Source organism: Electrophorus electricus, chromosome 8, assembly GCF_041902795.1.
Source record: "Electrophorus electricus isolate QZ-2024a chromosome 8, ASM4190279v1, whole genome shotgun sequence".
Taxonomy (NCBI): domain Eukaryota; kingdom Metazoa; phylum Chordata; class Actinopteri; order Gymnotiformes; family Gymnotidae; genus Electrophorus; species Electrophorus electricus.
The window spans coordinates 15,390,001-15,416,637 of NC_137504.1; the positions used below are offsets into that span (position 1 = coordinate 15,390,001).

The 26,637-nt window shown below is 41.9% G+C and overlaps 2 protein-coding genes and 1 long non-coding RNA gene across 21 annotated transcripts in view; 2 read left to right on the top strand and 1 right to left on the bottom strand.

Moving 5' to 3' along the window:
- fnip1 (folliculin interacting protein 1) overlaps nt 1-5,486 on the top strand; it is a 24,460-nt gene extending 18,974 nt beyond the window's left edge. For all 8 annotated transcript variants that reach the window (XM_027010992.3, XM_027010994.3, XM_027010996.3 and 5 more), the window contains 7 exons: nt 46-192; nt 494-663; nt 906-2,319; nt 2,639-2,804; nt 3,017-3,214; nt 3,765-3,880; nt 4,007-5,486. In XM_027010992.3, coding sequence (XP_026866793.3) covers nt 46-192; nt 494-663; nt 906-2,319; nt 2,639-2,804; nt 3,017-3,214; nt 3,765-3,880; nt 4,007-4,085 — 2,290 coding nt within the window. In that variant the 3' untranslated portion in view covers nt 4,086-5,486. The remainder of the gene's footprint in view (nt 1-45; nt 193-493; nt 664-905; nt 2,320-2,638; nt 2,805-3,016; nt 3,215-3,764; nt 3,881-4,006) is intronic.
- A 170-nt stretch (nt 5,487-5,656) lies between these two features.
- rapgef6 (Rap guanine nucleotide exchange factor (GEF) 6) overlaps nt 5,657-26,637 on the top strand; it is a 61,000-nt gene continuing 40,019 nt past the window's right edge. For 2 of the 12 annotated variants that reach the window (XM_081719582.1, XM_081719584.1), the window contains exons 1-7: nt 5,658-6,209; nt 14,792-14,862; nt 15,313-15,369; nt 16,252-16,335; nt 19,492-19,561; nt 21,965-22,111; nt 22,838-22,855. In XM_081719582.1, coding sequence (XP_081575708.1) covers nt 6,153-6,209; nt 14,792-14,862; nt 15,313-15,369; nt 16,252-16,335; nt 19,492-19,561; nt 21,965-22,111; nt 22,838-22,855 — 504 coding nt within the window. In that variant the 5' untranslated portion in view covers nt 5,658-6,152. Of the gene's footprint in view, nt 6,210-14,791; nt 14,863-15,312; nt 15,370-16,251; nt 16,336-16,438; nt 16,493-17,108; nt 17,707-19,491; nt 19,562-21,964; nt 22,112-22,837; nt 22,856-26,637 lie in introns of those variants that run through there. The other 10 variants (XM_081719575.1, XM_081719573.1, XM_081719580.1 and 7 more) reach the window with 9 other exon arrangements.
- LOC145659008 (uncharacterized) lies at nt 14,878-15,351 on the bottom strand. The gene is made up of 2 exons (XR_014124967.1): nt 15,251-15,351; nt 14,878-14,919 (listed from the first exon to the last, which is right to left on the bottom strand). It is a non-coding gene; the product is annotated as an uncharacterized LOC145659008 (long non-coding RNA).

Consider the following 26,637-nt stretch of genomic DNA (forward strand, 5'->3'; position numbering starts at 1 on the left):
GCTCTTCTGTTTGTGTCTATGTATGTGCATGTGCCATCCACGCAGGACGACCATCTGCAACCTGTACACCATGCCGCGTGTCCCCGAGCCTGTGTGGCTGACCATGATGTCTGGCACTCCCGAGAAGAACCAGCTCTGCGGCCACTTCATGCGTGAGCTTGCATCGCTTATGGAGCAAGTCTCCAAGAACCAGTAAGAGTAACTGAGCTCTATATATAAAGGCTGTATGTAAAAAGATGTGCTATAGATCCCCTAACACTGATGTGAAGTATACATGTGCATAATATTCAGACTAGCTCACAGAAATTGTATTTACCAATAAATGTAGACTTTTTAGGGTGAAGTTGGTGGCTAAAAACTTAGTTGGGTACCTGGCAGATATTCAGCTTTATGAAGTGGGCATCAGAAGATTTTCTCTGTGACAAGGCAGCAGGTCCTTTAAGGGAATTCCTCTCTCATGTAGATCCTGTTTTGCCCTTTTCTCTTCCCTCAGGTTCCTCCCAGCTCTTCTTACAGCCATACTCACTAACCACTTGGCCTGGGTGCCCACAGTAATGCCTAATGGCCAGCCACCCATTAAGATCTTCCTGGAGAAGCATTCCTCACAGAGTGTGGACATGCTGGCCAAGACGCATCCTTACAACCCTCTTTGGGCTCAGCTTGGTAAGTAAATGAGAAGTTATACAAATGGCTGAATGCCTCTCACCACCTAGTGGCAGATTGTAAGTAATTACTTATAAAGAAACTATAAAGAAAAAACTTGGTTTGACGTTGGGACAGTTCGCTGTCACCCTTTTTAAGGTATTCAGAAAATAAGACATAAGATGAATAAGCACTTTGCTTTGTCCTGTTATTTTTTTCCTGTACTTTTTCAGAATGAGACAAATTTTGTTGTCTTACTGTAGGTGATCTGTATGGTGCAATTGGCTCACCAGTGCGCCTCTCACGCACGGTGGTGGTGGGCCGGCGCCAGGATCTTGTTCAGCGGATCCTCTACGTGCTCACCTACTTCATCCGTTGCTCTGAATTGCTGGAGACCCACCTGCTGGAGAGTGCCGAGGACGAAGCCATTGTCATGCCCGGCTCGCTCATCACAACCTCCCTGCGTCGCGGCGAGGTGGAGGAGTCCGACTATGTGCTGGTCACTGTACACAAGCCCAACCATGACTACCTCTCCCAGGGTGCCGAGCCTGAGGAGGGCTACCCTGCTGACAGCAACAGCCTGCAGAGCAACACATACACGGACACGGAAAAAGGCATCCTCCAGGTGGAGGATGTGGGCGAGGGCCCCACCTGCCGGGAAGTGGACAACCTGCGGCCAGAGGCACGGCTGGAGACTGTGGTGCAGGTGGGTTCCACCTCGCCCAGGGAGAGTGGCCCCCTTCTGGACATCCAGAGACAGTCAGAGAAGCATGACGTCGATGTAGATGAAGGAGGTTTGTCTATAAACATCTTCCGGTGGTCTGGAATGCCACTAGAAAAGAAGCCGCCTGACAAGAGCCAGGCACCCATGTCTTTCCTGCTGGATGACGAAGAGGGGCCTGCTTCTAAAGTCACGTTCCTCATCGGTGACTCTATGTCCCCTGAATCTGACATGGACAGCAGGCGGCGGAGAGTGGAGGAGGAGATCAAGAAGCACAAAATGTACTTCATGGAGAAACAGCAGCAACAGTGTAGCAACAGTGGGCAACTTGGCGAGGCCAAGGCCCTTTTGCCTAAGCCCCTCCTAGTGGACCAAATTACGACCAATGAGTGCAAGGAAGCCAAACCTTTGGCCCGCATTGCTAGCAATATTCCTTGTTTCAGCCCTGGGGCCCAACAGGAGTGTATGGACCTGTTTGATGAGTATTTTAGCGATGAAAACCCAGTGGAGACGAGGACTATCGACGACGTCTCTGTTGCGCCACCTGAGACGCCGATGAGCGGCACAGAGGAGCCTGACCATGATAGGCCAGGCTCACGGAGAGGCTCAGTGGTGATGACTCATGAGCCAGCTTGTGAGCATAGCAAAGGGGACCCATGTACCTGCAGTGTGAGCAGTGCTGCCGCTGGCTGCTGTACCACATGTCGCTTTGTAGAGCAGGACAGAGGCATCGAGATATCACTGAGCATACCATCACAATCGGAGATGGGGGACCAAAAGAAGGCACCCCTGCTGAATGACTCAGAGATCCCACGCAACGAGAGCTCAGACAGCGCTCTGGGGGACAGTGAAAGTGAGGACACAGGGCAGGAGCTTCCCAGACAGGAGCGAGATGGACAGTTCTTCAGTGAGGAGCAAGCTGACTGGCAAGATGAGCTGGAAGTGCCCTTCCCTGGGTAGGTGAACAGAGCTTTCTTGAAAATCAAAAAATAATGAACTAATCTCGAGGCTCAGTGAACTGGAGTTATTGGGTTGATTTATTTATTTATTTTTTAATAATAAAAAAAAAAAAATTTACAGTAAAGCATTTTTCAACAATAAGTGGAAATGGTATTTATTAAGTATGGGATTATAAAAGAGGAGCATATTTGTGGTAAAAGTAGTTCGTTTCATTCCTGTACATCACAACTTAGAAACTGGTTTTATTACGCTTTCCAACTACAAGTCTTAAACTACAGTGTAACATTGTGATTTTTGGGGAATTTATTTTGACAGGGCAAAGTTGGTGGAAAACTACTCCAAACCAAGCATCGCCAACTTTGGGAGGTCGTTATTTGGGGGATACTGTCCCACGTACGTCCCTGACTTTGTTCTGCATGGAGTACCCAGTGACGACAAGCTGAGGCAGAGCCTTATGTCTGACTTGGCTCATACTGTCCAGGTGAACATGATTAGAAACCTTTTAGTCATTATGGTCATTTGTATTTGGAGACTCTGTTTGGTGGGACTTCCAGCAAGTTTTTAATATTTTATTCCAGAAATTGCTAAAGGCAACATGAATTTTTTTTTTTGTCCATTTTGCACATGTTCCATGCTCATTTCAAAATATCTGGCACAGCCTAAAATGCTCTCCTCTCTCCGCTCGCCCCACAGCACCCTGTGCTGGATGAGCCTATTGCTGAGGCTGTCTGCGTTATCGCAGACACAGAACGGTGGACGGTGCAGGTGGCTAGCAGCCAGAGGCGAACCACCGAGAACAAGCTTGGTAAAGAGGTTCTCGTGTCCAGTCTTGTGTCCAACCTGCTGCAGTCCACCTACCAGCTGTATCGTCTCAACCTCTCCCCCAACTTTGTGAGTGTACCTCTAATGTTGGCTTTTTCTGGTTGGCTGTGGTACAGGACTTTGGTTGAACTTATCCTCGCTACCAAACACTAGCTTTCAATTATAAAGTTATGTGAAAATTCTTGGGTCAAATTCTCCCTTTAAGCAGCCATTGACCCTGATGTAATGCTTCCCAAAAGCAAGGTTAGATCTTTTACTACTGCCAGCATATGCAAATTCTGCTATAACTAAATGAAACGACCAACTTTGCTTCAACTGGTGCACAGTTTGAGGTCTTTACTCTTCATAATCTTACCTACTTCATACTCTGGATGAGTCATTAGACACAGTAAATAGATAACCATTCTCTCTAATATGATTATGAATGATGGCACATTATCAATTCTGCTGATTAGCTTCTTTTACTAAATGTTTACCAGCCTGTGACCTGCCCTTTTCTTACACATCCCAAATAATCTCTTAATAAACAGTAACAGAGAACACAAACTGACATGATGCATCTACAGCTAGAACAAAGGCTCTGGGAAACTGTAGTAAGGGCTCCCTCTCTCTCTCGCAGTGTATAATGCACCTAGAGGACCGGCTCCAGGAGCTCTACTTCAAGAGTAAAATGCTCGCGGAGTACCTTAAAGGACAGACCCGGGTGCATGTCAAAGAGCTGGGCATGGTTCTTGGGTAAGACCACATTCTGCTTCTATCTGGGCTTTAACACATCATTTGTGGCAGTGATTTTCAATGGTTTTCCTTCTAAATGCAGCATGTCATGCCCTGATTCCAGTTATTTGCTCTCTCCATTCACAGGATTGAATCCAGTGACTTGCCGCTGTTGGCTGCTATTGCAAGCACTCACTCACCGTATGTGGCCCAGATCCTGCTTTAGATATATGGACACATCTTTGCTTTTCGCTGGCAGGGAATTTAAAGGACCTGGAGTGTACCATGCTTGGAGCATCCTGAAACATCAAAGACCCTTTGGGAACTTGCTGCCAGAGCTAACTAGTCCTTACCAACCGCCTACTTGATCACAACAGGCTGCTGAGTAGACTCCATACCACAAGGTGGCAGCAAGGCTTGCGGTGTTATTACCCAGGAATTCCCAATAAGGGAAAATCTGACTTCATTTTTAAAGATGTTTTCTAGGTAGTGGGCTCTATGGCTGACTGTATTTTTATATACAGATAGTATTTGTTTTAGTCCTTCCCTCCTGGAATGACAAATCCAAAGAGGAAATGCAATGATTTTTTAAATGGACAACAAAAGGGAAATTCACTTCAGTGCACCATCTAAAGAAGACATAGGAAACCAAGCTGTCACATGGATTATTGATGCATTCAGTTGGATTGATTTTCTTTTAAGAATATACCATATCAAATGTTAATGCCAGTTATGTGTAATTGTTCTCTTTGTTTACACCTTACTAATCCCAGTGTCTCATTACAAATTGATGACAGACAGTGAAACAGATGGGGAAACTTTGCTCTCTTACATGTTTTCATTATTATTGTCCCACTGGCACAGCACTACCTCAAGTAAATCATTGTCTGATTTGCATAGAATAATTTAAATTGTGATGAGTAACATTAAAAGTCTAAGTAGACTTCTTTTCAGTTTGTGGGTGGAGATCATGAAAACCATGCTGTGCTATGTTAAAGGGATACTTGTACAACAAAGTTTGAGTTTTAAAGGAGAAATGCTGAAACTTCACACAATGAACTTTGTCTAGCTTTGTGGCCACCATACTGTGTTTACTGCTGAAATGCATGGGGAGGGATGGAACAGAAATGTACATTTAAGTCCGTCAATCATGGTATGCTTGCACAGTCATTTTAAAAAAGCGAGGAATAACATTTGAAAATGAACTGATTTATGAAAATGAATTGATTTTATAAAAGGTAACGAACAAATTTATTTATTCATTTTTATTTCCGGTCTTGGGGTAATGCGCGCATCTGAGTCTTAATGCACACGTGGCATGGAAAAAGCAGAGGTTTGGCGGAGTTTATTTTGCCGGTTAAAATAGCAAATGAGATGCTTCTGCAGCAAACGTGCAACTTGTTTCATTTCATTAGAAGATCCTTACGCACGGTCTTCTCAAATATGTATTTATATTTAATTAAGTTCTTCATACATGATTTAGTACAGCATGTGTTCATGTAAATTGTATATATTGCTTAGTTTTCGCTGTGTATTTGTACATAACGTCTTACATTGTGACTTTAGCCTTTTTATTCTTTCCCAATTTTATGGGAATATTGTGCAATAAATGTCAGTTATAAATTTGCATGCGTTTATTGTTCTTCTTTGTGATGCCGCCTTTGCTAGAAATAGTTAAACATCACCTGTAAAGAAAGCCGTGAGATTACATTTGATGTAGCTATATAAACAGAATAGAATGTGCTAGGGGATGAATTAATTATTCAAACTTTTATTAAATGTTGGGCAGCCCCAGTGAAGTGCCCACTAGTTTTAAGAGCATAAACTTTAACGTTGAACCGTTTTTTTTGTCACAGGATTTGCAGTATAGTACAAATCCAAACCAACAGCGCACAGCTAGCCCGTCATGTTGGCACAATTGTAGTTGGACACCTCTGAGGTGGGAAAGCAACTTTCGAAGTGTTGGCTACAAGAAAGTCGCATTTCTGATTTGTTTTATACAGGATTAAGTTGAGTTTTTTACACCAAATAACTCTATTATTTGTCTGATGTCCTCTGAACATTTATTCAGACGGAGGTTTTATACAGGATACTAGTAATTATTGAGATTTCTTTTAGCTATCCTAGCTAGCCGGTTAGCTAGCTACAGAAAATCAATGCAACTGGTAGATAGGGGTTAGGAGTGTCTGGAGACTTAATGTAACTGCGAATGCATTAAGGACTAAGGATTTTAGTAGACTGCATTTTTTTTCCATCTTGGAAGTCCACTGGTTTATCCAATATTAATTCTTAAATGGATTCATCACTCAAGCAAGTACTGAGGAAAGCTCCATCACGGCGCAGTGAAGAGGTAATTTAAGTTAGCTAACTAGCTTACAAGTTTTCTAACAACTGCTAACTAGGCAAGCTAGATACCTTATCTGTCCCAGGAGCTTGTAAGTAGCTTGTAACCCGTGCATCTATCTTCACTAACTTTTCTATCTAGCTATCTAACGCGAGTGAAATGTGAACTATTTTGCTAAGGTCAGGGAACCTTTGATGGCCCTTTAGCTTCCTTACTATACTTCTCAAATGTGCGATCTGATTTAGCTAAAGCTGTAAAAACGTTTTAATTCATTGCGCTACACCGCAGCCAGTTGTAAAATATCTATATATCTAGCCACTTTCTTTTTAATTAGGTTGTGAAAGAGTGGTGATATATAAATATTTAATACTTCAAACATGCGTAACATTCACGAAGATGGTTAGCTAGGGTTAGCACTTCACCAAATCATGTTTTGTCAAGAGGTTCGAAGTTGGAGCTACGATTTGGATCAGCCGCAGATATATGCACACGTTTGATTTGGGAATATACACGATTACATGAATCCGCTAATACTTGTTTCCTTACTTTGACGTTTTATTATAAGGTTGTCTTTTTATCTCAGGTTCCGTTCATGTCTGTGCTAACCAGCTAGTATTGCCGCCGGTGTTTCTGGTATGTGTTATGGTCTTGCGACATAACTTGGAGCTAGTTAGCAAACGCTAGCTAGCTAACCCAAGTTTTGCGTGACTTGGTGTCCTTAGAAACTGTCAGTTTACATGGTTAGCCCGAATGAACACGGGGTAATCTCAGTTAATTTAGTAATTTGCTGTTACTGAAAAGTTAAAGCCATAAATGATTTCTTACATTTTGACACTTTCGTGCAGGATTATTATTATTATTTTTTATCTCAATGGGAGTAGAATGCCTCCCTAAAAACCCTTCCCATGTGAGGTAACTGTGTTTGTGCGCTTTAGGCCGGGCACCTGATATGATTCTAATTTGAACAGATTGAGTCCTTAAAACATTTGACTGCGGATTAGAGTTTAATGTCGGTGTTTGAGTATTGATTAACGCATTGTATCGTGTTGAATACCTCATTCTTTAAGATTGTTATTTATGCAATATTGTAACACACTGACATAGTAATGTTTTATACATCATATGATACAGTGCTACTAGATTTAAGAACACCTTTAGAAATTGTCAAGTAAAGGAATGTTTATGACTTTCTTTTATTATAGGATTTAGGATGATATTTTACACTGACATTCATTAATCTCACAATAAACGCACCAGTAATATAAAATACAATTTATTAATTAGTAAGAATAAATAAAAATGTATGGAACAAATAGAATGTGCAAGTAAGCAAACTGTGTTTGAAGGAGCTTGTAGCACTAAACACATGAGTCTTAAATGTTATGTGATATGAGTACACTTTTTCTAATGTGCCACAGTGATGAGTCTATGAGAGAATGAAGTACATTAGAGAATGCTCAAAATATATAACCTACCTGCACTCTCAGATTATTGTAGGAAACGGGAGAGAAAGTGATTTTTCCCTCCCAGTACACTTGCTGTTTAAAAAAGATTGCATTTTATGGCTTTTACTAAAATGGTGCTAATCTCCATTGATATGTTAATGTAGAAACAGTTCACGTACATGGTTACGTTATTAACTTTCATCTAGTCAACATCTTTAATAACTAGGATAACCCTTGAAGTATCTTGTTAATCCAGTTTAGTATCATAGCTTTATGACCAGTGATGGGCAGTACGCCTTGAAATTGCAGCTCGCCAAGATGCAAGCAAACCCTGTTTTAAAGTAGATTATCTACAGCAAAAATTTTATTTACATGCTTTGCACAGCATATTCTACAACATGTATAATAAATATAGATAAATGATAAGCCAACTTTGTCATTTTGTGACAAATAATTTGTTTTGGTCTTTGTAATGTTCTAGATTTGTAGATTAAGACTGTTTTCCATTCTATTCTATTTAGCAGTTAGTTGTGGCTGATTTTTGTCTGACTGGTACATTTCTTGTTTTTTTGCAAAAACATTCACAAAAGACTGTTAGTGGGATTAGACTTTTATTTCTCAGGAGTCACAGGTTTGATTCAGTTCAAATTTAGGCAGTGTGAGAATCATTACATTGGTCAGTTGGACTGCAGGTTGCATCACAACTAATAAGCAATAAACATTAATGCCAGTAGAAAGAATATTCTCAAAAACTGGTCAAATCATTAGAGAGAAGATGAACAGGCTGAGTATTTATCTTCCTCACTGTAGAGTTCACCTGTAGAATAAACACAACGAGAAACAGTAATGCCCGATCTCTTGCACATGGGTTTATCTTAGTCTTGGATTAAATTGTAATGTCAATGGTGAGTGACCACTGAACGTTCCTATTATCCTAGGTTTAGGACTGATCTTTGTCTGGGAGTCTGGTTTGTAAAGAGGACCAAAGCCTAACTTTGTATATAATATTTATAATATTATAATACTTATTCACGCTGAGGTGTAAAAATAATAGCATACATATGTGACTAAGTATATTGCTGTTTTGGAATAAGCATATACTGTTGTCATGGTATATAATAATTCTAAATTTGCTTCAAAGAAAAGCAATCTGTAGATATGTCATTATTCATTCATTAGTCAATTAGTCTTCCTCATGCATATCATGTTTACTTATTTCCCCATTTCAGACTGGGGTTAATTACAGTGACGACAAAGAATCGGAACACAGAAAGTCTGAAATAAACAAACAAATAAAGAAGGCAAGAAAGAAAGTCTTTATAAGGCCAGGGTCAACACAGTGCACAAATCTACCAAACAGGCTTCCACTGCGCACAGCATAAATAGATTATACAAAGGGGAAGTCAAATTTGTATGGAGTAAAGCGAGTTTTAAAAAAGTTGTTCTTGAATATTAAGCTTAAAATGTTATCATTTAATGAGATTTATTTTGTAAAAATGTTGTAAACAGAATTTAAAATGAATCATGTAATGATTGCTAAATGCAGATGTTTTACTTGTGAATCAGGTTAAATTTATAAAAAGCTTACATGTCTAAAACTTCATGTTTAGTGGATATTAGTCTAGCTATACATGATTTGTTCTTATTAGAAATAATTTTAAAATGGTTATTTGAAATGGAAGCAGAGACTCAAAAATATCACATAATACATTGCTGGTGGGTGGAAAAAGCATGCTGCTGGAAAAGCTGCATTATTTTAAAAATACCAAGACCATTGTCATGCTAATGAAAAATGTCGTCAGGCAAGTAGTGACATTACTTACAGCTAGCTACTCTCTTTAGTATTTCTTATGATTTAGCCTTGAATGGCTAATGGAATCTTGTTCTACCATCATTAACATATTGTACCTTTTATAATGATTGGACTTCAGTTACATGTAGAGTGCTGACTTTCAGGATGGGTTATACATTTTACCTTGTATTATAGCTGGTATGTTGTGTTAAGGAGCAAATTTAAGCAACCCTTTCTACTAGCAGTTTGTCCGTTCTGTCATCATCAGTAGAACAGAGGTACGGAATATCTCGGCCAAGCCATCAACACCAGCAACGGGTGCGGGCTAGGATACTAGGATACTGCCAGGCAGCCCAAACCTAGACAGGAGCAACTGAGGGTAAAGCAGCAGCGGCAGGGCTCAAACCAGCAACCTTCCAAACACAAGTCAAGCACCTTAACCACTGAGCGCTTGTCCATTATGTAGCTTAGTTGGCTTAGCAAATCTATTTTCCAATCCTGAAAATTGAATACATATTGCTGGTGGGCATTCAATAACCACTCTAAATATTCCTTTAGTCTTTTTCTTGTTACACTAAGGTTATTTGTTGAATTTGGCTATATGTCAGGCTAAAGCTGGACATGGCTCTGTATAATTGCACCTTCTTAGTTTAAACTTTGGTCCTTTCAGCAATGTACTAGGAAATGTTATATATTTAAATGTCTTTATTATTTACTAAAATGAGCCAGTTTTGTGACTAGCAATGCAGTAAATCTGTAATCCATGTTATGTTGACACTAGCAGTGTAACACTGGGTTGGGTAACTTTTTAGGACAAAAATGGTCAATAAACAAAATCTAGTGCTCATATTAACAACTAGTATGTGCACTTGCTTGGCCTCAAGGTGTCAATCCTACGCTGTGTTCTGAGTTTGAGCCAGTAGGGTGGTGTGTTAGCATTGTCATGTTGACACTGTCGAATTACTTTGCACTCTTAAGCAAACAACAGCTTGGTTGTTGCAATATTTTTCAAGATTGCTATATTGAAGATTATATATGATGGAAAATAATTTCCAGGTTTTGTGGCAGATTTTTGATGGGATTAAGAGAAGGCCTCATACCCAGTTGCTCAAATGCCCAGTTTCAGTGCTACTGAAAACAATCCCCATGGTTTCATGCTACCAGTACCAAACTCTTCAATGGAGATGGTGTGACCTAGCCTTCTCTGTCTGCTGTTAACCCACAATCAGCCAAAAAGTGTGTTAACTTTTTATTTTGTAAATGTCATCTTTGATTTAAGTCAGCATTTTAGAAGTTTTTTAGTCATGGATGACCCCTTAATAACTTGTCTGAGAAGTAATTTGGTTATGCAGCATCTGTTTAGATTAGCAGTGAGTATCTGGACAGTAGCTATTATATGGCAAAGGGTGGCAGTTCTGTATTTTTTTTCTCCTTCTGTAATCTGAAGAACGTTCAAGCACCTCTGAAATAAATTTGACAATTTGGACAAATTCTTTGTAGTCAGATTCCTGACCCACATAGAACTATTTTGTGTAGGTGTAGAATTCTGAAATCTTATATATTGAGACACAGACAAATATATTATTCTTAAAGAAAAAATCAAATGGTCTATCTGCAATATATTGTTTCAAATTAATTAATTAATTAATTAATTAATTAATTTATTTATTTATTTTGCATTGGTTAGGTTTACCAAAGTTATTAGCATGTTTTTAGCTTTGCCTGCCAGTACTGGAGCAATAACTATAATGGCTTTTAATATTCTAATAAATACTTTTCACTCATAATGATTGGTTCCCTTAGATAAGTGTTTAATATGTGTTAATATTTTACAATTACTAAATGTGTTCTCTTAAAGCTCCTAGGTCCATCCTCCAGGAATCCTCGAACCAGTCGTGTAGACACTGCATCATTGGCATTTTTCACTGCATGATATATTGCTTGAGCTTGCTTTGACTGAAGTTGCCCAATACAGTCAACTGACTAATTTTCTGGCCTTAGGCTCTAAATGATTTATTAGAAACCACTCAGCCAATTTAGAGAATGAACACTTGCCTTCCTTCTTTTTAGCGTATTTACATGTCAAAACTGTAGGCTGATGTACTATTCTGAATATGAGGCTTGTAAAAGATTGGCTAAGTGGTCAAAAACCTGACTTGTAAAAAGGGTGGGGAAGGCTGTTATATGACTTAAATGAACAACCTGTGCTTGCAAAATATAGGACAGCATTTTAGATTTGACGTGCAGAGTTAAACACTTGGGTCATAGGCCAGTTCTTTAATAAGCCTCTGATTGTTAAAGGAATAGTTTGGCAAAGAAAATCAGTTAACATAGTTTTTTACACCAGATATAGCCAGTCAGCCAAGACATGTTTGGCGTAACAATCTTGAAGATGGCATTTTGTCTGACACTTTTGTCCATTTAATTAACAGCTGAATTTGATTTTGAGATGTCTGTAATGTCTTGCTTGTTTGTGCAATGTTCATAGGTGGGCATAAACTTTTCTTACTTATCGGGTACTTGGTTCTTGGAACATTTGTACACCAAACATGTTTTTCTGCTCAAGTACCTTTTGAGGTATAGGGAAAAACTGTGTAAACCCTAATTCTAACCCTAAAACAGTATTTATGAGAACTAACAGATGAAGATCAAGGTGTTTTCTACTGATATTTTAAGTTTTAATCTTTAGCATGTCTGTTTCATATCATCTACATGAAAGTCTCATATCATCTTTTACATTGTATTAACTTCCTCTGACCACTGATTTTTCATCTCTACCTGTGTTCCAGTGGTGTCTGTATTCATTTAATGAAAAAGTGTAATAAAAACTTGAGCAGATGAAATAGGATTACATAACATTTTCCTTCGTTGCCATGGTAATGCTGGGATTCTTATTTTCCTGAGTGAGTTTGGTCTGGCAGTTTTAGTGGAGAAATGGCAGCTAGCATTTTCCCCCTCCTGATTTTCCATGACATGCTGTAATGGTCTTTTTATGCCTTCAACTTTTTTCCTACTGATTATTTCATCCAAATTTGTCTTTGGTATCAGTGCTTTGAAGTCTGATGACATAAATCAAGAGAGGGAGAGAGCCAAAAAATGCTTAGGTGTGATGGACCTTTAAGCTAGTGACATTGAAGACTATTAAAACCAATCCAAATATCATTATGAAAAGATCAAAAAGTTGGCTAGGCACTGCATGTAGTCCAGTTTCAGGACTGCAAGGTTTCAGTTTTGTTATTAAGTAAAGACAGAGAAAACACATCTCGTTGCCACCTGGGATTTTTTTGCGGCTTTGAATCACTCGTGTTTTAGAACTTGTAAGATATTATTTGCATATGCAAGCTCAGCTGATTTCCTTTGATGTGATGCGTTGTATGTTTCAATGATGTTGGAAGAGACCAGAAGAGACCATGAGCTTCTCATCTGGCACTGGTCTGAGTGAGATTAAATGTGCTGGCCACCTATCTGGTCTATTTTAGTCCTGGACCTTGATGCTTCTTACACAGTTTTAGTGAAAATCATGCTTGCCTCTAAGATACAAACACCTCTATAATTTGAAAATCTCTTGTTAGAGCTGGTCTGCCTGTAAAGTCTTACACAAAGTTCCTCTCAAGTTCTGAAAATGTTTGGGAGTTCAAGTCTTCTGTTACTTCTCCAAAGCCATTTATTCAGCAATACTAGGATCTCAATAGCTGTTCTGTTCGTGGACAATGCCCATTCTCTGAAAATCCTCTGCCAGGCATGGGAGTGCAGTTCTGTGAGCTCACCCTGCAGTAGGTGCCTTTTATAACTGGAGTTTGTTCCAGAAGGTGGCAGCAGCTCTGTAGCTGCCCATCATACTGAGGTTCAAACCGTTCAAGCTGAGGTTCAAGCTGTTCAAACCATCTTTGAAAATAGACTGCGTATTCATTCATTTGAATAAAGTAAGACGTCATGACTTGTCCTTTTAAGAAATGACTTGCTTAGGCAAACAAAACTTTTAGAGCATATGAATAAGAATATTCTGTCTGATCAAAGGAGACTGTACTGTAGACCCATTAACCATTTTTACCACCTATGTCAGTGGGGGCCCCCTGTGATGCTCTGGGCAGTGCCTGCCTGTGCATGAAGCGCTTTGGCTAGAGCTCACTGGCAGTATGGAGGGTGTAGTCTTTGCTAATATGCATTTTGAATCTCCTGTCTTGGAATAAGATCTTCTTTGGCCCTCCCATAGTTACTGTCACTGGCAGCAAAGAGTTTTGCAACAAATGCACAATTTTGAGTGGAACAGCATTCCTTGTAAAAAAAAAAAAAAAAAAAGTCCTCCAAATAATGTTGTATATTTAAATTAATAGTTCTGTACATTGGAGCAAAATTTTAAAGTGTTTCCCCTGTTGCTTGTGTTCAAGCATGTTTCATTTCAAAGAGAAAATCAGGAGCACAAGTGACCATGTTTTACCTGTTTTTTGAACACTTTTTCAATCCTTAAGTGATTTCCAACTCAGCTAATGTTGGAATATTGGACTGTTTTCAGCATTAGTAAGTTATGCTTGCTTTCTCTTATTCCTCAGTGCTCCATGCCATCTTTAACGTTTACCTCCCTGAACCAGTATCTAATGCATCAGCTGGTATTGCCCTTCGGTAACTTCAGGGCTGCTTGTCTCTTTATTTTAGCTTGTCAGCTTCCACTCAGTTGGCAGCTCCATTGTACACTTAACCTATATATATTATATATTGGTGGACACTAAACTTTATAGAACAACTTTTTGGCTTTTAGAGAATGCAGCCTTGCCCTGCATTACAGCAGAGAAAGTGTGTGTGTGTGTGTGTGTGTGTGTAATCATGCTGATGCCTGAAGTGAGACACGCTGTCCACCTGTTAGTGCTGTAGGCTCTAAACCCATACTGTTAGCCCAGCATATGGTCTGGTGTGGTGTTTTTTTTTTTTTTTTTTTCTTTCCTTTCATTCTTCAGGCCATTTGCACTTAATGTTTGAACAGCTGGCCTTGATGGATGCACTTTCAAAGCAGGTTTGTGTGTCAGCTATGATGATGTCAGTTTAATTTAGATGTTTGGTTCATTCGTGACCAACTACTAAGAAGAATGCTGTTTAAGTTGCTTTTGCACAGGTCCACTAGAAGTGCAGGCTCAGTTTTCTAAGATTAATCCTTCAAGTATGTTGTTTCACTGTATGCTTTCCCAGCATGCTTAGCTTTGTGTTCAATTGCATTAGACCACATATTTCCACACTAATGCTGTAATCCAGACCTAAAGTGTTGGTTTTGTTTTGCAAAGCATTTAATTGATGACACTGCATAGTTTTCAATGTTGAACCATCTTTACTTACATACAGTGCTTCTGTACTTTGTCCAGGACCTGAACAATATTTACTGTCACCTCTATCACATGGATGTCCTGTCTCACCTCAGGGACCATCAACTCAGGTGAGCTTTAGACTCTTTTTGCTGTGTTCAATTCAATTTTCATTGAACAGCTAGTACCTGTTAAGAAGTAAAAAGTAGACATGTAGCCCTGTAATAGTATGTTGATCTTTACAAACATAACAACTCACTGGGAAACCATATATTACTGTTAGCACACAAAACAAAGACCCGTTCAGTATCAACTATCATCAACTATTATTTGATGGAACAGGTTACATGACATCTCTCTCTGTCGTATATCATGGAACAGAGTAACATAACAACATCATGGTACGTGTTATAGAAAATTAGCATACTAGTACTTTATCAACAGTGTGACATAACACTCCCAGACATCTGATACACACCCAGTCCTCCATCACATTATCGCTCAAGCACAGTGACTTACCCAGTGATACTGTGCCTCTTCCCCAGCACCTGATTACAAACACCATATTGCTTTGCTTTCAGGTCCATTTGCAGACATGCCAGGTACGAGCGCTATGAAGCTCACCACGTCCTGTTCTAGTAAGTCAGGAAATGAGGCCTGCGAGACCTCTGATTTGCAAACTGTTGACTGCCTTGCTAAAGTGCTTACCATAGCAGAACGACCTGCATTATTGCATTTGTCATAACAAACTTTCTAACCATAGCCAGAAGATTAATCACATGCACAAAAAAATTGATTGTCAAAGAATAGTAATGTGCGATAATGTATGAGTTTTCCGGCCAACGCAGGAGATTAATAACTCTTCTGAGCCTGCAGCACACTGTTCATTATTCAGAAAGATTAATAACAATGAACCATGTTATTGGTTTTATTGGTCCTGTTGAATTGGAATTGCTTGTGGTATTTGATAAAAACCATTCTAGGTGATTGTTTAGCAGGGAAAGACTGTCCTAGGCCCAGTTCTAGGTGTTCTCTCTTCTGGAGATATTGGAAGCATTTAAAGTAGTCTCTCTTCTGGAGGTACCAAAAGTATTTAAAGAAACAGGAAAATTATTTGGATCCCTCCTGAAAACAGTAACTGCAGTTAATTATGTCCACCTCAGGCTCCCATAAAACTAATAATACATTTAGTTAAAGCAAGAAGTACCCAACCCATTACAAGCCAGTTTATTGCTCCTGCTCTTAGCCAAGGTCTGTGCTAATTTCTAATTAGAACTGCTCATGCTTTTAGAGAGTACTCATTCAGAAGAGCAAGCTGAGAGGTTTGCTCTCTTTCACAGCAACTGTCAAGGGTCCACTATTCTGTGTCATGAAACTCCATGTAGAAATGGGAGCTTCAGAAAAGTGGAAACCTAATGGCTGCTAGAAAGGCAAATATTTTTCAAGGAAAGTTAATAGTATATCTAACCAGCAGTTTTGCATAAGTCAAGTTTGCATCTTGTCATGTGTCTCTTTTACAGTCCTGATAGCATCGCCATGTGCTGGTATATACTGCTCTCTGGATCCGTCTTAGTTAAGGATCATATGTTCTTGGCACGGTGTTGGTATGTACTACTTCAAATTATTGGGGGGGGGGGGCTTTTGAATTGAACTGCAGTATTGTATTGTTGTCAAATACTTGATTTGTATAAATATTTCCTTTGTTAGAATGTAGCAGATGCCCATTTGGTCTACTAGGTGGAATGGAGTCAGAACACGATTGTAAGTGAATGGAAGAGACTGAAGACACAGATGTGGGGAGCTCTCTTATGTTCATGTTGATGGGAGTTAGATTCCACTGCAGTCACATGATACGACATAACGCTTACAGCCAATCATGATGGCCATGATGTTTTATTAATTGCAGATGTCTGAGGAGGCTCAGACACTTCTGCAAGTTTTTACTGTTTACAGAATTTCTTGCCTGTGTGTGTCATCGTCATCAGAGCTGTTCTAAAATTAGCTGTATTGTCCAGATTGTTGATATGAATATGAATTCATCTAAGCTAGTAGCCTTACTGCATTTGTGCTGTGTGCTGAAGCTGAGTGAAATTTGTGTGCACAGGACGATGAATATGTATGTGTGTTGGATTTGCTAGTGTTAACAGCTAAGTGTTTACGAAGAGTCCCCTGAAGTGACACAAACTCAGTTCCACTTTACAGTGGTTTCCTACAGAGCCAAAGGAGAAGTCGGGCCAGCCCCGCTGCCTGAAACGGGAAGCCCTCTTGGTGTGTGTCTCCTGCTTGAGGGCTCTGGTGAGGAGGGTGGGGGATATTTGCCACTGCGCTGCTCTATTGTGCGGGTGGTGGGAGGGGGTCAGGGGTGGCATGGAATGCGGAAATCCTGGCCAAACAGTTACTTAGCCATGTGTTCCTTATGTAGCTGCACGACCAGAGGAAATGAGCACATTCCCACTGTAGCCCCACAGCTCCGCTGAATACACAGGAACTGTGTGACTCAGGATGAGAGAAAGGCTGGGGAATTCAGACAGGGTGGACTTTTTCAGCCTTTCAGGATCTTACATGCCTTGCTGTATGTTGTGAAGTTATGACTTGTTTTGTCTTTAGTTGGTGTTTAGATTTTTTTCCCAGAATTTTCAGAAAGTTTCATGGATTGCCTTATTTTCTCTGGGAGCTTCATTTGGAATTTTGATATGCTAATACTGTGTCCTGTGAAGGCATGGGTGTTTTTGATGTTTCTGAGTTCCTCAGCCGGTTGGGTGACATTGTTTTCTCTTGCTGATTTAAAAAAAAACAAAAGAAGAAGAAAGGAGAAATAGCACAGGTGTTTGTTAATGACTTTTGAATAAATGGAGCCATTACTACAAAGGACCACATGCCTTGGCAAAAGGATTTCAGAACTTTATCCTTAAGAGTTATTCAGCCTGACTCTCTCAGCACACCTGTTGGCACAGATCAACTTGCTGAACTAAATCGTGAGTAATTAAAGCCCTTATAGCTACTCTCATGTTCGCTGTGCTGTGTTTTGAGTGCTGAAACCACAGCTGTCTTCCTGTGCTAGTCGCCTGATTCATGTGTTTGAATTTGTTCTGTCCTTGAACTGCTCATATAGTCACTTAAGCCACTGTTCAGGCAAGTTAATGTTAAAAGGACGGCAGTGTGTTCTTTGGTAGATTTCACAAGTGTCAGCATGAGGGCGTCGTCCTTTGGGTTTCCCAGGGAAACGTCTGACTCCGTTTTGTTTCTATGAATGTTTACATCTACATGCATTACCATTGTGTGTTGACTGGATATAAAAGCATTGTGCAGAATGTTTGTAAAGCATCCTTGGGTATTCTAATAAAGGCCCCATATAAGTGTAACATTATTATAATAATGATATACGTTGTTGGGTTTCAGAGAAAATGTCATGCTTTTCATATCTATAGTACAGCGGCTGGTCAGCGTGTATCTGAAGTGCGACAGTCATCAGCTCCATTGAGCATGATTTTAGTCCCTTGGGTTTATTTGTTTTTTTGTTTTTTTTAGTGTCAGCAGGCTGTGTTGCCATGGGCATATTAAATAAAATGGATCTGCCAAGGTTGTCCAACATGATTAACAAACTGAGTTTTTATCAATGTCTACTTGAGGAACTTTGGTCCAGTTGTTTCACATCGGCTTACCTACCCTCCACCTGCTAGATCTCTGCTACAGTAGTATTCTTCTATCCTCCTTAACTGCACGTGCATATGAGTGTGGCAGGTGGCACAGAGTCAGTGAGAACAGGAGAGTGCAGACTTCATTAGCTCCTGGCGGGAAGGCATACAGACAATGCTTGGCATCTCAGCCCTGTTTGGCAGGCAGGCCCAGTCTCAGCGAAGTGTGGAAGTGTGAGAGCAAGGCTGACCTCCAGCACACCCAGATGACCTCTCACCAGCTCCACCAAACAGAACGAGGACAGACGTGTACCAGCATGTTTGCTTGAATTCTGAAGCTGCATGCTAATCCCCACTCCCATCCCACCATGTGTGATACTCTTCACTGCCAGGATAGCCACTGAAGAGGTTTCCTCTGCTATTCTAAGCATTGTCAGCTTCCTTCATGGGTGTGATACAAGAGCTTGCAAAGTGTTATCAGCAGTACACGGGTCCTTTGTTCAAATGCTGTGAATGTAGCCGCATTTTGCCTGGTTAGAATGGGCTTGCCTGCACTGGTGCGGGCGCCGAGTGTTTCATTGCGAAAGTCACGGGATGATTACCTTGTTTGATGAGGTTTGGCGCTCTAAAACGGAGCCCTGGCCATTCTCAGCCCTGTGCAGTGCTCATAAAGACACACCCAGTTTTCCAGGGAGTTTTGATGGGACAAATTTGAACATGGATATTCTTGGCCTAATCAGATTGCTCACAAATAGCTGAACTGTATTTGGAATTACAGAATGAACAGAAGAAAGAAGTCAAACTGCAGATGAAGACGACATAAAAACTGGGGGTTTCAATCATTTACATCAGGAGTAGTCACTTAAATTTCACTTCTCATTTTGCAGTCCATTATTACTGACCACAACGGAATGTCATTTTAGGCTTCCCTATAGGAAAACTCCTGAACCTGCATTACTTTGTCATCTGAACATATCCTAAAGCCAAGTATCCAGCCTGACATTTTGATAGTCTTTTTAAGTTCTCTTGTCAACAGCAGTTCTGCCTGATGTCATAAGATAAACCAAGCAGGCACTGGTGGAGGCCCAATGGCTGCCTGCTCTCACTCTCTTTATCTTCTCATAGCTTTGGCCAACAGCAGGGCGGGAGAAGAGGCTGTGAATGCATCGTTCTGCAGCCGTCAGAAATGATCGTGGTGAGTAAAACCTTCCATTTTCGAATCCGAGGTTGTAGGATGAACCCCAACTGCAAACAATGTTTAAGCGTGTTGTCGACTGGAAGGCGTGGGGCATGGGTGCGTTCCTGAGTACAGCTGTGGCAGCTGTGTTGATGTGTCCAGTGGGACTGGCTTTGACCAGCTTGGCCACATACCAGCCAGATGGCACGTTGGAGCAAACCAAGCTGCTTTAGATGTGCTCGTTAGGGAGAGCTTCACCAGCCCAGGGCCACTGACCGGGAGACGGCCACCTTCAGGAAACAGCTTGGTGCCCTTGCTTCGGCTGACGTCATGCGCATGCGCCTAGCTGACAGGGAACGGGAGACCCTTGCTGTGAGAACAGTCCTGGCGAACAGTGCACCAGGCACACGAGAGGACACGTGAGCTTCACATTAGCTGCTGTGATTTCCTCCTGGTCTTCAGGTCGCAGTATGATTTGCAACATATCGGCTTGTTTGAGCCGCAAACGCAGGAATTATTGACTCTTACTTGGCTCAGATATGTGTGCCTTTTTAAAAAGATATGCAATGCCTGTCTAAACACATAGGACTTGCGTTCTAATTTGGACCAGGTATTGAAGGTGTGCTATCAGCCTTTTAAGTTAAAGGTATTAAACGGCATTATTACCTGCACTGCTGCAAACTGCTGACTGACAGTGCAAACCCAAAGGCATACTGTTCAGACACAAACTGACTATCGCTAATTATTAGTTATAACACAGAATGCTGCGGCATTCATGCCCGTCACCTAGGGCTTGTGCGCGCTGTGTCCATTGCAGCCCAGTGCTTGAGGTCCTTAAGTGGAGTTCACGTTCTCCTGTTTTTACAGGCTACAAATGGGTGTGGCTCACCAAATCCCTCTGGGACACCACCCCTCTTCTCCTACAAGCATGCATCTGCTCCTTCTAACTTCTTTTAAAAATTCACCCTAAACAATCCTAATGACATCTGCTGTCCTCTGTTTTGTTCCTCTACAGGAAATGAACAGAGCAAAATCTCTAAATCTGCTGATCTGTGATGACCTCATGCGCTGTGGTCTACTTGCTGTCTCTTGCAAAATTAAAAATGTGATGTCACTTATAGATTTTACCGTATCTTTCTTTGGCTTGCTTTGTCTGTATGTGTGATTTCTTCCATGCATACAGACATATGTGTGGCCCCGCCCTTTCTCTCTCTCTCTCTCTCTCTCTCTCTCTCTCTCTCCTCCCCTTTCCCGCTCCCTCCCTGCATCCGCACGCCATGTTTTTAGCAGACACACTTGTGCGCTGATGGATGGCTGGATGAGGAGGCAGCTGTTCCTGTCATCCCGCTGCCGTTCCGTTCCTGCCCCTGATTGTGTGTCCCACCCTGATAGATGGCTTGGCCACTCCAATATGACAGTTCCTCAAACTGGAGTTCCTTCCTTTCCTTCCTGACTCGTACACTGCCATTTTCACGCGACTGCTGCCAAACTTGTAGACGCGGGTAGAAAGGGTCTCTTCAGCTGATCTAGGACCTAGGCCACGTCTCCCATATGCAAATCACTACCCTTAATGTGGCCTGGCTGCTGGAATTGAAAATTCCAGGGCACGTACTGCAACTGGTATCGACAAGTTTCTTCAGGCTGAAACACTAGTCCAGTAAGGCAGTCAGTAGTACCAGTGTTTGCTTCGTAGTAGTAAGTGTTCGCTCTGCATGCATTATTTTACATCTGTTATTGGTGAAAAGGAAGTAAATGTTGGTTTTATTTGGCAGGGATTGTGTAGTGGTACGGGGGAGACGAGGACACAGTTTTGCTGTTGGGCCCAGAGTTGTCTTCAGTGCACTTCATTTCAGCTCTTGCTGGCTTTTCTGCTGTGGTGGTGGCCACTTTCACATTCTCAGTTGGTTTCATTTGATGTTACATTGTAGAAACTTGATTTTAATGTAACTCACCTGCCATGTACAAACAAATATTCAAGGACTTTAAATTAATTTCATCTAGTCCTGTCAAATCAGTTTTCATTTTAAAAACAGACACACCAGCCATAACACAGGGCATTTTGTGTAGTTTCTTTGCCAAGCCCTGTTTCTGAGCCTCTTTTTTTAGAGAGTATATTTGCGTATTTACGGTTTCCTGCAGGAAATGGTAGCCTCACTGTTAAGTTCTGCTGCCTAACAGTGCTTCTCCATAAAAGAAAATGCCTTTCTCTCAGCTCGCTGCCTCATTGGTAGCGCGAGCCCTGGAGCCATAGAGCCCTCACCGCGTTCCGTTAGTCAGGCCAGCGAGTGCTTCCGCGCGGGACCCTGCGCCTCCACGCCTAGCCCCATGAACCTGCTCCGCTTGCACCAGCTCTCAGTGCTATGGAAGAGCTGGATGTTCAACCAGGAACCACAGGACCTTGCTGACTCTGGTGCCCCACAGGTGGAGAATGCCAGCGATGGCGAAGACGCCGTGCTAGGGAGGGAGGGCTCGCAGCGCAGCTCCCGCAGACGCTTTTGCCGGGTCAACCCTCGAGGGGAGCGCGTGCTGGTCACGGACATCCATGAGCCGGCTTCCGGTGCGCCCACCGTGAGTCTCTGCCCTCTACTACTTGACTTTGATGCAAATCCCTTGGGTTAATTAAAGTGCAGTACAAAAAGAGGAAGGTAAATATTTTGTGTGTGTAAGAATATTGAGGTTGCTATGGCACGAAAATAACATCTAATAGATGAAAATTAGCTCTAAAGGAGGTGGAAGAAGTATTTAGTGATTCCCTGGCTTCCTTTGAGAGGATATTTTATAAAATTTTTATTTATTTTTTTATACAGAGAAGCTCATTTGATGATGCTCAGTTTTATCTGTTTATTTATTTCAAGACCATGAATAATGTTTAGGTGTTCCAACTGCAAAATATCTCAAGTTTTTAGTATATTCCTTGAGTAACAGAGTAGCACAGCCTCATCAGTGCTGGGTATGCTTTTTCCAGTAGCTGTGGAAACTTCCCACCTGATGATAACATCCATTTTGAGTGTTTCAGTTACAGTCCTTGGTAATCTCTCCAGGCCATGCTTCGCTGTAAACAGTCGTATTGCTCTGTATGCTTGCTCCGCCCTCTGCAGCATGGCGTCAGAGAGGGGAGCATGCCATGTGTAATTCAGGGTCTGCCATGCTCTCAAGTGCTAAGCCTGTGCAATATAAGCAATGTGTGCACGTTGGACATGTGAACGTTTCATTAGGGTGACAGAACATTGTTTCTCTCGCATTGTCTTTCTCTATCCCACCATGGCGCTGTGCTGCTCTCACCATAACCACCAGAATTATGCAGACAGGCAGGTAATAATGAACTTTGGTTTCTTTCATTTCTTTTTCTTTTCTTTGTTTTATATGAGGCCTGTGTCTTTGTTCTGGTTTTTATTGATGCTTACTTACAGGAATGTTTGAAGCTGGAGCGGGAAAAAAAATAAAAAAATAAAATAAAAAAAGGTCATGGGTTCTAATCGGGCAGTTCCAAATTGCTCAATATGTTAATTCTGTAGAAAACAGCTTGCCCTCAGTACTCTCATGTGGCACAACAGAGATGTGAGGCCCAGGTCAGATAATCACATATTTCAACCTACACTGGCTCTAAATTAGGTTTAGGTTTGTCACATACAGGGGATTTACACATGCCTATCTCCAGAATGTCAGGGGACTCCTGCTTACCTGCAGCCTGTGCGGGATCCTAAATGTCACACTGCAGTTTCATCTACTTGATACATGCACAGAATTTAGTACATAACAGTGTCCCATCACATTGTCAGACAATTTGTTTTTGCTTAAAGCAATGGTGATGACAATTTAAAAAATTGTACAGATAACCTAAATCACACTTGCAATCACACTTTCTCCCTGAGTCATGATTGACTCACACTATTGTTAGGAAGACATTGGTTGCTACAAACATTTGTTGTGCAATGGTTTGAAGAAACAGATACTGAAGACCGTTTTTATATATGAAAGTCACATAAGGTGATGTAGGCCGGAAGGGGGTTTGTGGTGGCATGCTTCCTGAAATCGTGCAAGACGTCTGGGCTGTCTTTCTCGAGAAATGGCGTCAAACAAAGAAGTAACATCCAAGTCGTTAGAGTTCTGTCCAGACCTTATAGCTGTCTGTGTCCTAGTTCTGCACCAGCTCCCAGTACTCCCCAGCCAGCCTCCTGGGTGCCATAGAGCTTCTGTTGGAAGCTGAAATATTAGAAACAGTGTTAATAATATGGCTAGGTTTATCCTTAAATCAAATAACGGTAAGTTTAACAGTACAAAACGGTAGTTTTAGGCAACAGCCTGCGGTTGATTACATCTTCTCATCTTTGAGCTCATACCTGTGATTCACCTCACTGTTTAGGCAATACGTTAATTTCATGATGGTTATGGAACAGTTCTGACTCAGAGGTCATTATGTCCCATGACATCATTATAGTGTCATTATTAACCTTGCAAGATTTCCCATGCACAGTTGCACTCTGTAGTGACCTAAGTGTTCTCCTACTGTTTGAAGTAGTGTGGCAGGTGGACCTGCATGTGGTTCCATTCTCTTTGTAACACTCACACACTCCAGTTGTGGCTTCATCAAGTCTGAAAGCCACCCATGTTGTTAACAGCATCCCTTCCCCACAATAATGCGTTTGTCCAATTGAGGCTTGGGTTACGTTGTGCAGGTGAATTTCAGAGCCAGTTTTACAAAGCCCTTCGTGGAGCTGGTGAGGGGTGGTGTGAAAGGTGTCTGATACCGCCTGGATGCAGGCAGGGAGGCAGAGCTTCTTCACGCCATCTCCCGAGTAATTGGTGATTAAAGGCTGAATTGCTTCCTTTTTCTTTCAGTGTCCTTCTCTCGACTTATGTTCAGGTCCCCAGATCCTTAAGTGCAGCAGAATGCCAAAAGCCTTGCAGTGAAGGGGTACAGAAGTTAATGAGTTACGTTGACCTGCATGTGAGGAGAGCACCCAGCGGTGCCATGCATCATGCTCAAGAGCCCCAACTGCTCTGTCCCTCTCCGCCGCGTCTCTAGCTGATGCAGCCTAAGCCGCCGGAAGGCTAATTTTACAGTGATTACATCACGGTAGCCAAGATGGCCTCTCTGCCCCCCTCCGTTCCCAGATCTCTGGGGACAGCTTGTATTTGAAGCCCACTTAGTGCCACGCCCCCCAACCGCCCTCACGGGCAGCTTGCTTTACCAGCGCCTCTGCCTGGCAGAGCAGGCGAAGCATATGGCAGACAGGTACTGATCCTCCTGTGGGGCTGCTCTGCCCTTTGAGGCCCTGAAGCAGCCCTCCTGCACCCCTGACCCTGAGGAAGTGAGCATGTGGGGCTTGGAAAAATGGCAGGAAGCAGGACTGGAGCTGAAGCTGAGATGTGTACATAATACAGACACTTCCTCTCATTCTTCTTATTTCGTAGCAGGAAAAGGTGAGTTTGAGCCAAAAAATGACATGAGCACTGGGGACTTGGAGTCTGGCCCCCAGCAATAAACACCATTATACCTCTCTGCGTAAACCCATGTTGCTGTCACATGCTATAAAGTGTTGGTTTGAAAATCAAAAAGGAAAATTACCCAGGGGCTTTTTGCATTGCAGGTAGTGACCAAGGTGTGCACACGTGCTTTCACCTAACGGAGGAAAGGGCACGCTCTTGAGGGAGCAGTAAAGCATTTAACAAATCAAGTAATTTGCTTAGTTAGATTTTTTTTTTTGCTGTGTGAGCTGTCCCTACCATGTTCTTAATTAGCACTGTGAGATTGATTAACCGGAAGCCACTGCCCCACTTGTACGTGCGCCTCACGGAGCCTGGGGTTATTGTTGTGAGCTCTCTGGGCTGTGGCATGAGGCGAGACTAGAACCCACCCCTCCTCACCCCTCGTCTTGTCACTGTCACTTTCCTCCGTGCTGAGGTGACAATGAGACCCCTGGGACGTCCACCAACCCCCCCCCCCACCTGCTACAGCCGTCTTCCCTGGGCTCCTTGTGTCTCCTGCATTTGTGGTCTCATTAGTCTCTATCAGCAGTGCATTAATCAGTTATGGAATGAGCGCTGGATGGCTTCTTTCCCATCGTGCTGACTCTGCATAGGTTAATTGGCTGTGCCCAGGCAAGGACATCTAGAGCTGCAAGACTGTGTGGCCTTGGTGTTTTTGCATGTACAGGAGCACCCGATTTATGAGGGGAAGTTGTGCACAGTACAGCATTGTGCACCGCACAGACACACAGGATGCACATCCTGTCTGTCATCTGTTTGCAACCTCTGCTCTTGTGTATTTTTGAGTTCCATATACAATTTTGCCTGAAATTAGATCTTACTGAAGATAATGAATCAACATAGTGGTCAAGGCATTTTAAAGACTGAGCATTGCTTAATCTGTGACCTCAGGCTGCATTTTGAGATATTCAAATTCATCTTAACTAGTTTCGGAAAGCTGCTGAAATTCATAAATTAGCTGGCTGTTTTTTTTTTTGTTTGTTTTTCCCCCCCCCCCCCTCTAAACAGATGGGCTTGAACTTAAAATTTAATTGGAATTTAACTGAACTGGTACGTGCCTTTGTGTCCTGCCTGCCAGAGTCTTTCACACCCTGCCTATCCCCCCCAGGCCTTCTCCCCTCCACTCCCTAAATAAAAGATCAAAGAAAGCAGTCCTCCTCCATTTCAGACTGCACCTCTCTTTCCTTTCTTTTAGTTGGGAAGTGGGGGATCCTCTAGTAAACAGAGAAACGCAGTTCCTCTTTCCCTCTCTCTCCCCGAGACGCCCTGCTCTCGGTGTCTCCACTTCCACAACAGTCCTCGGGAAGCTCCATGTGCTGTGCTGCCATTGGCCCACTCGGAAAAAGATGATGTCATTCTTTATCCTTTTTTTCTTTTCTTTTTTTTTTGCGTCAGAGGCAAGGCGAGCAAGCCTGAGAATAGGACTGAGTTCACATTACTGACCACTTAGAGGTGTGCATCTGAGCACTCCAGCACCATCCAGGCATGGCACACTTTACCTCGTGGTATTGATGAGTGAGAGAGGCAAGTGAGCAGTATGACTGTTTCGGAGCCTGCAAGTCTTTTATGGAGCACCTTCTCTCGACTTGAATATAAACAGGAGT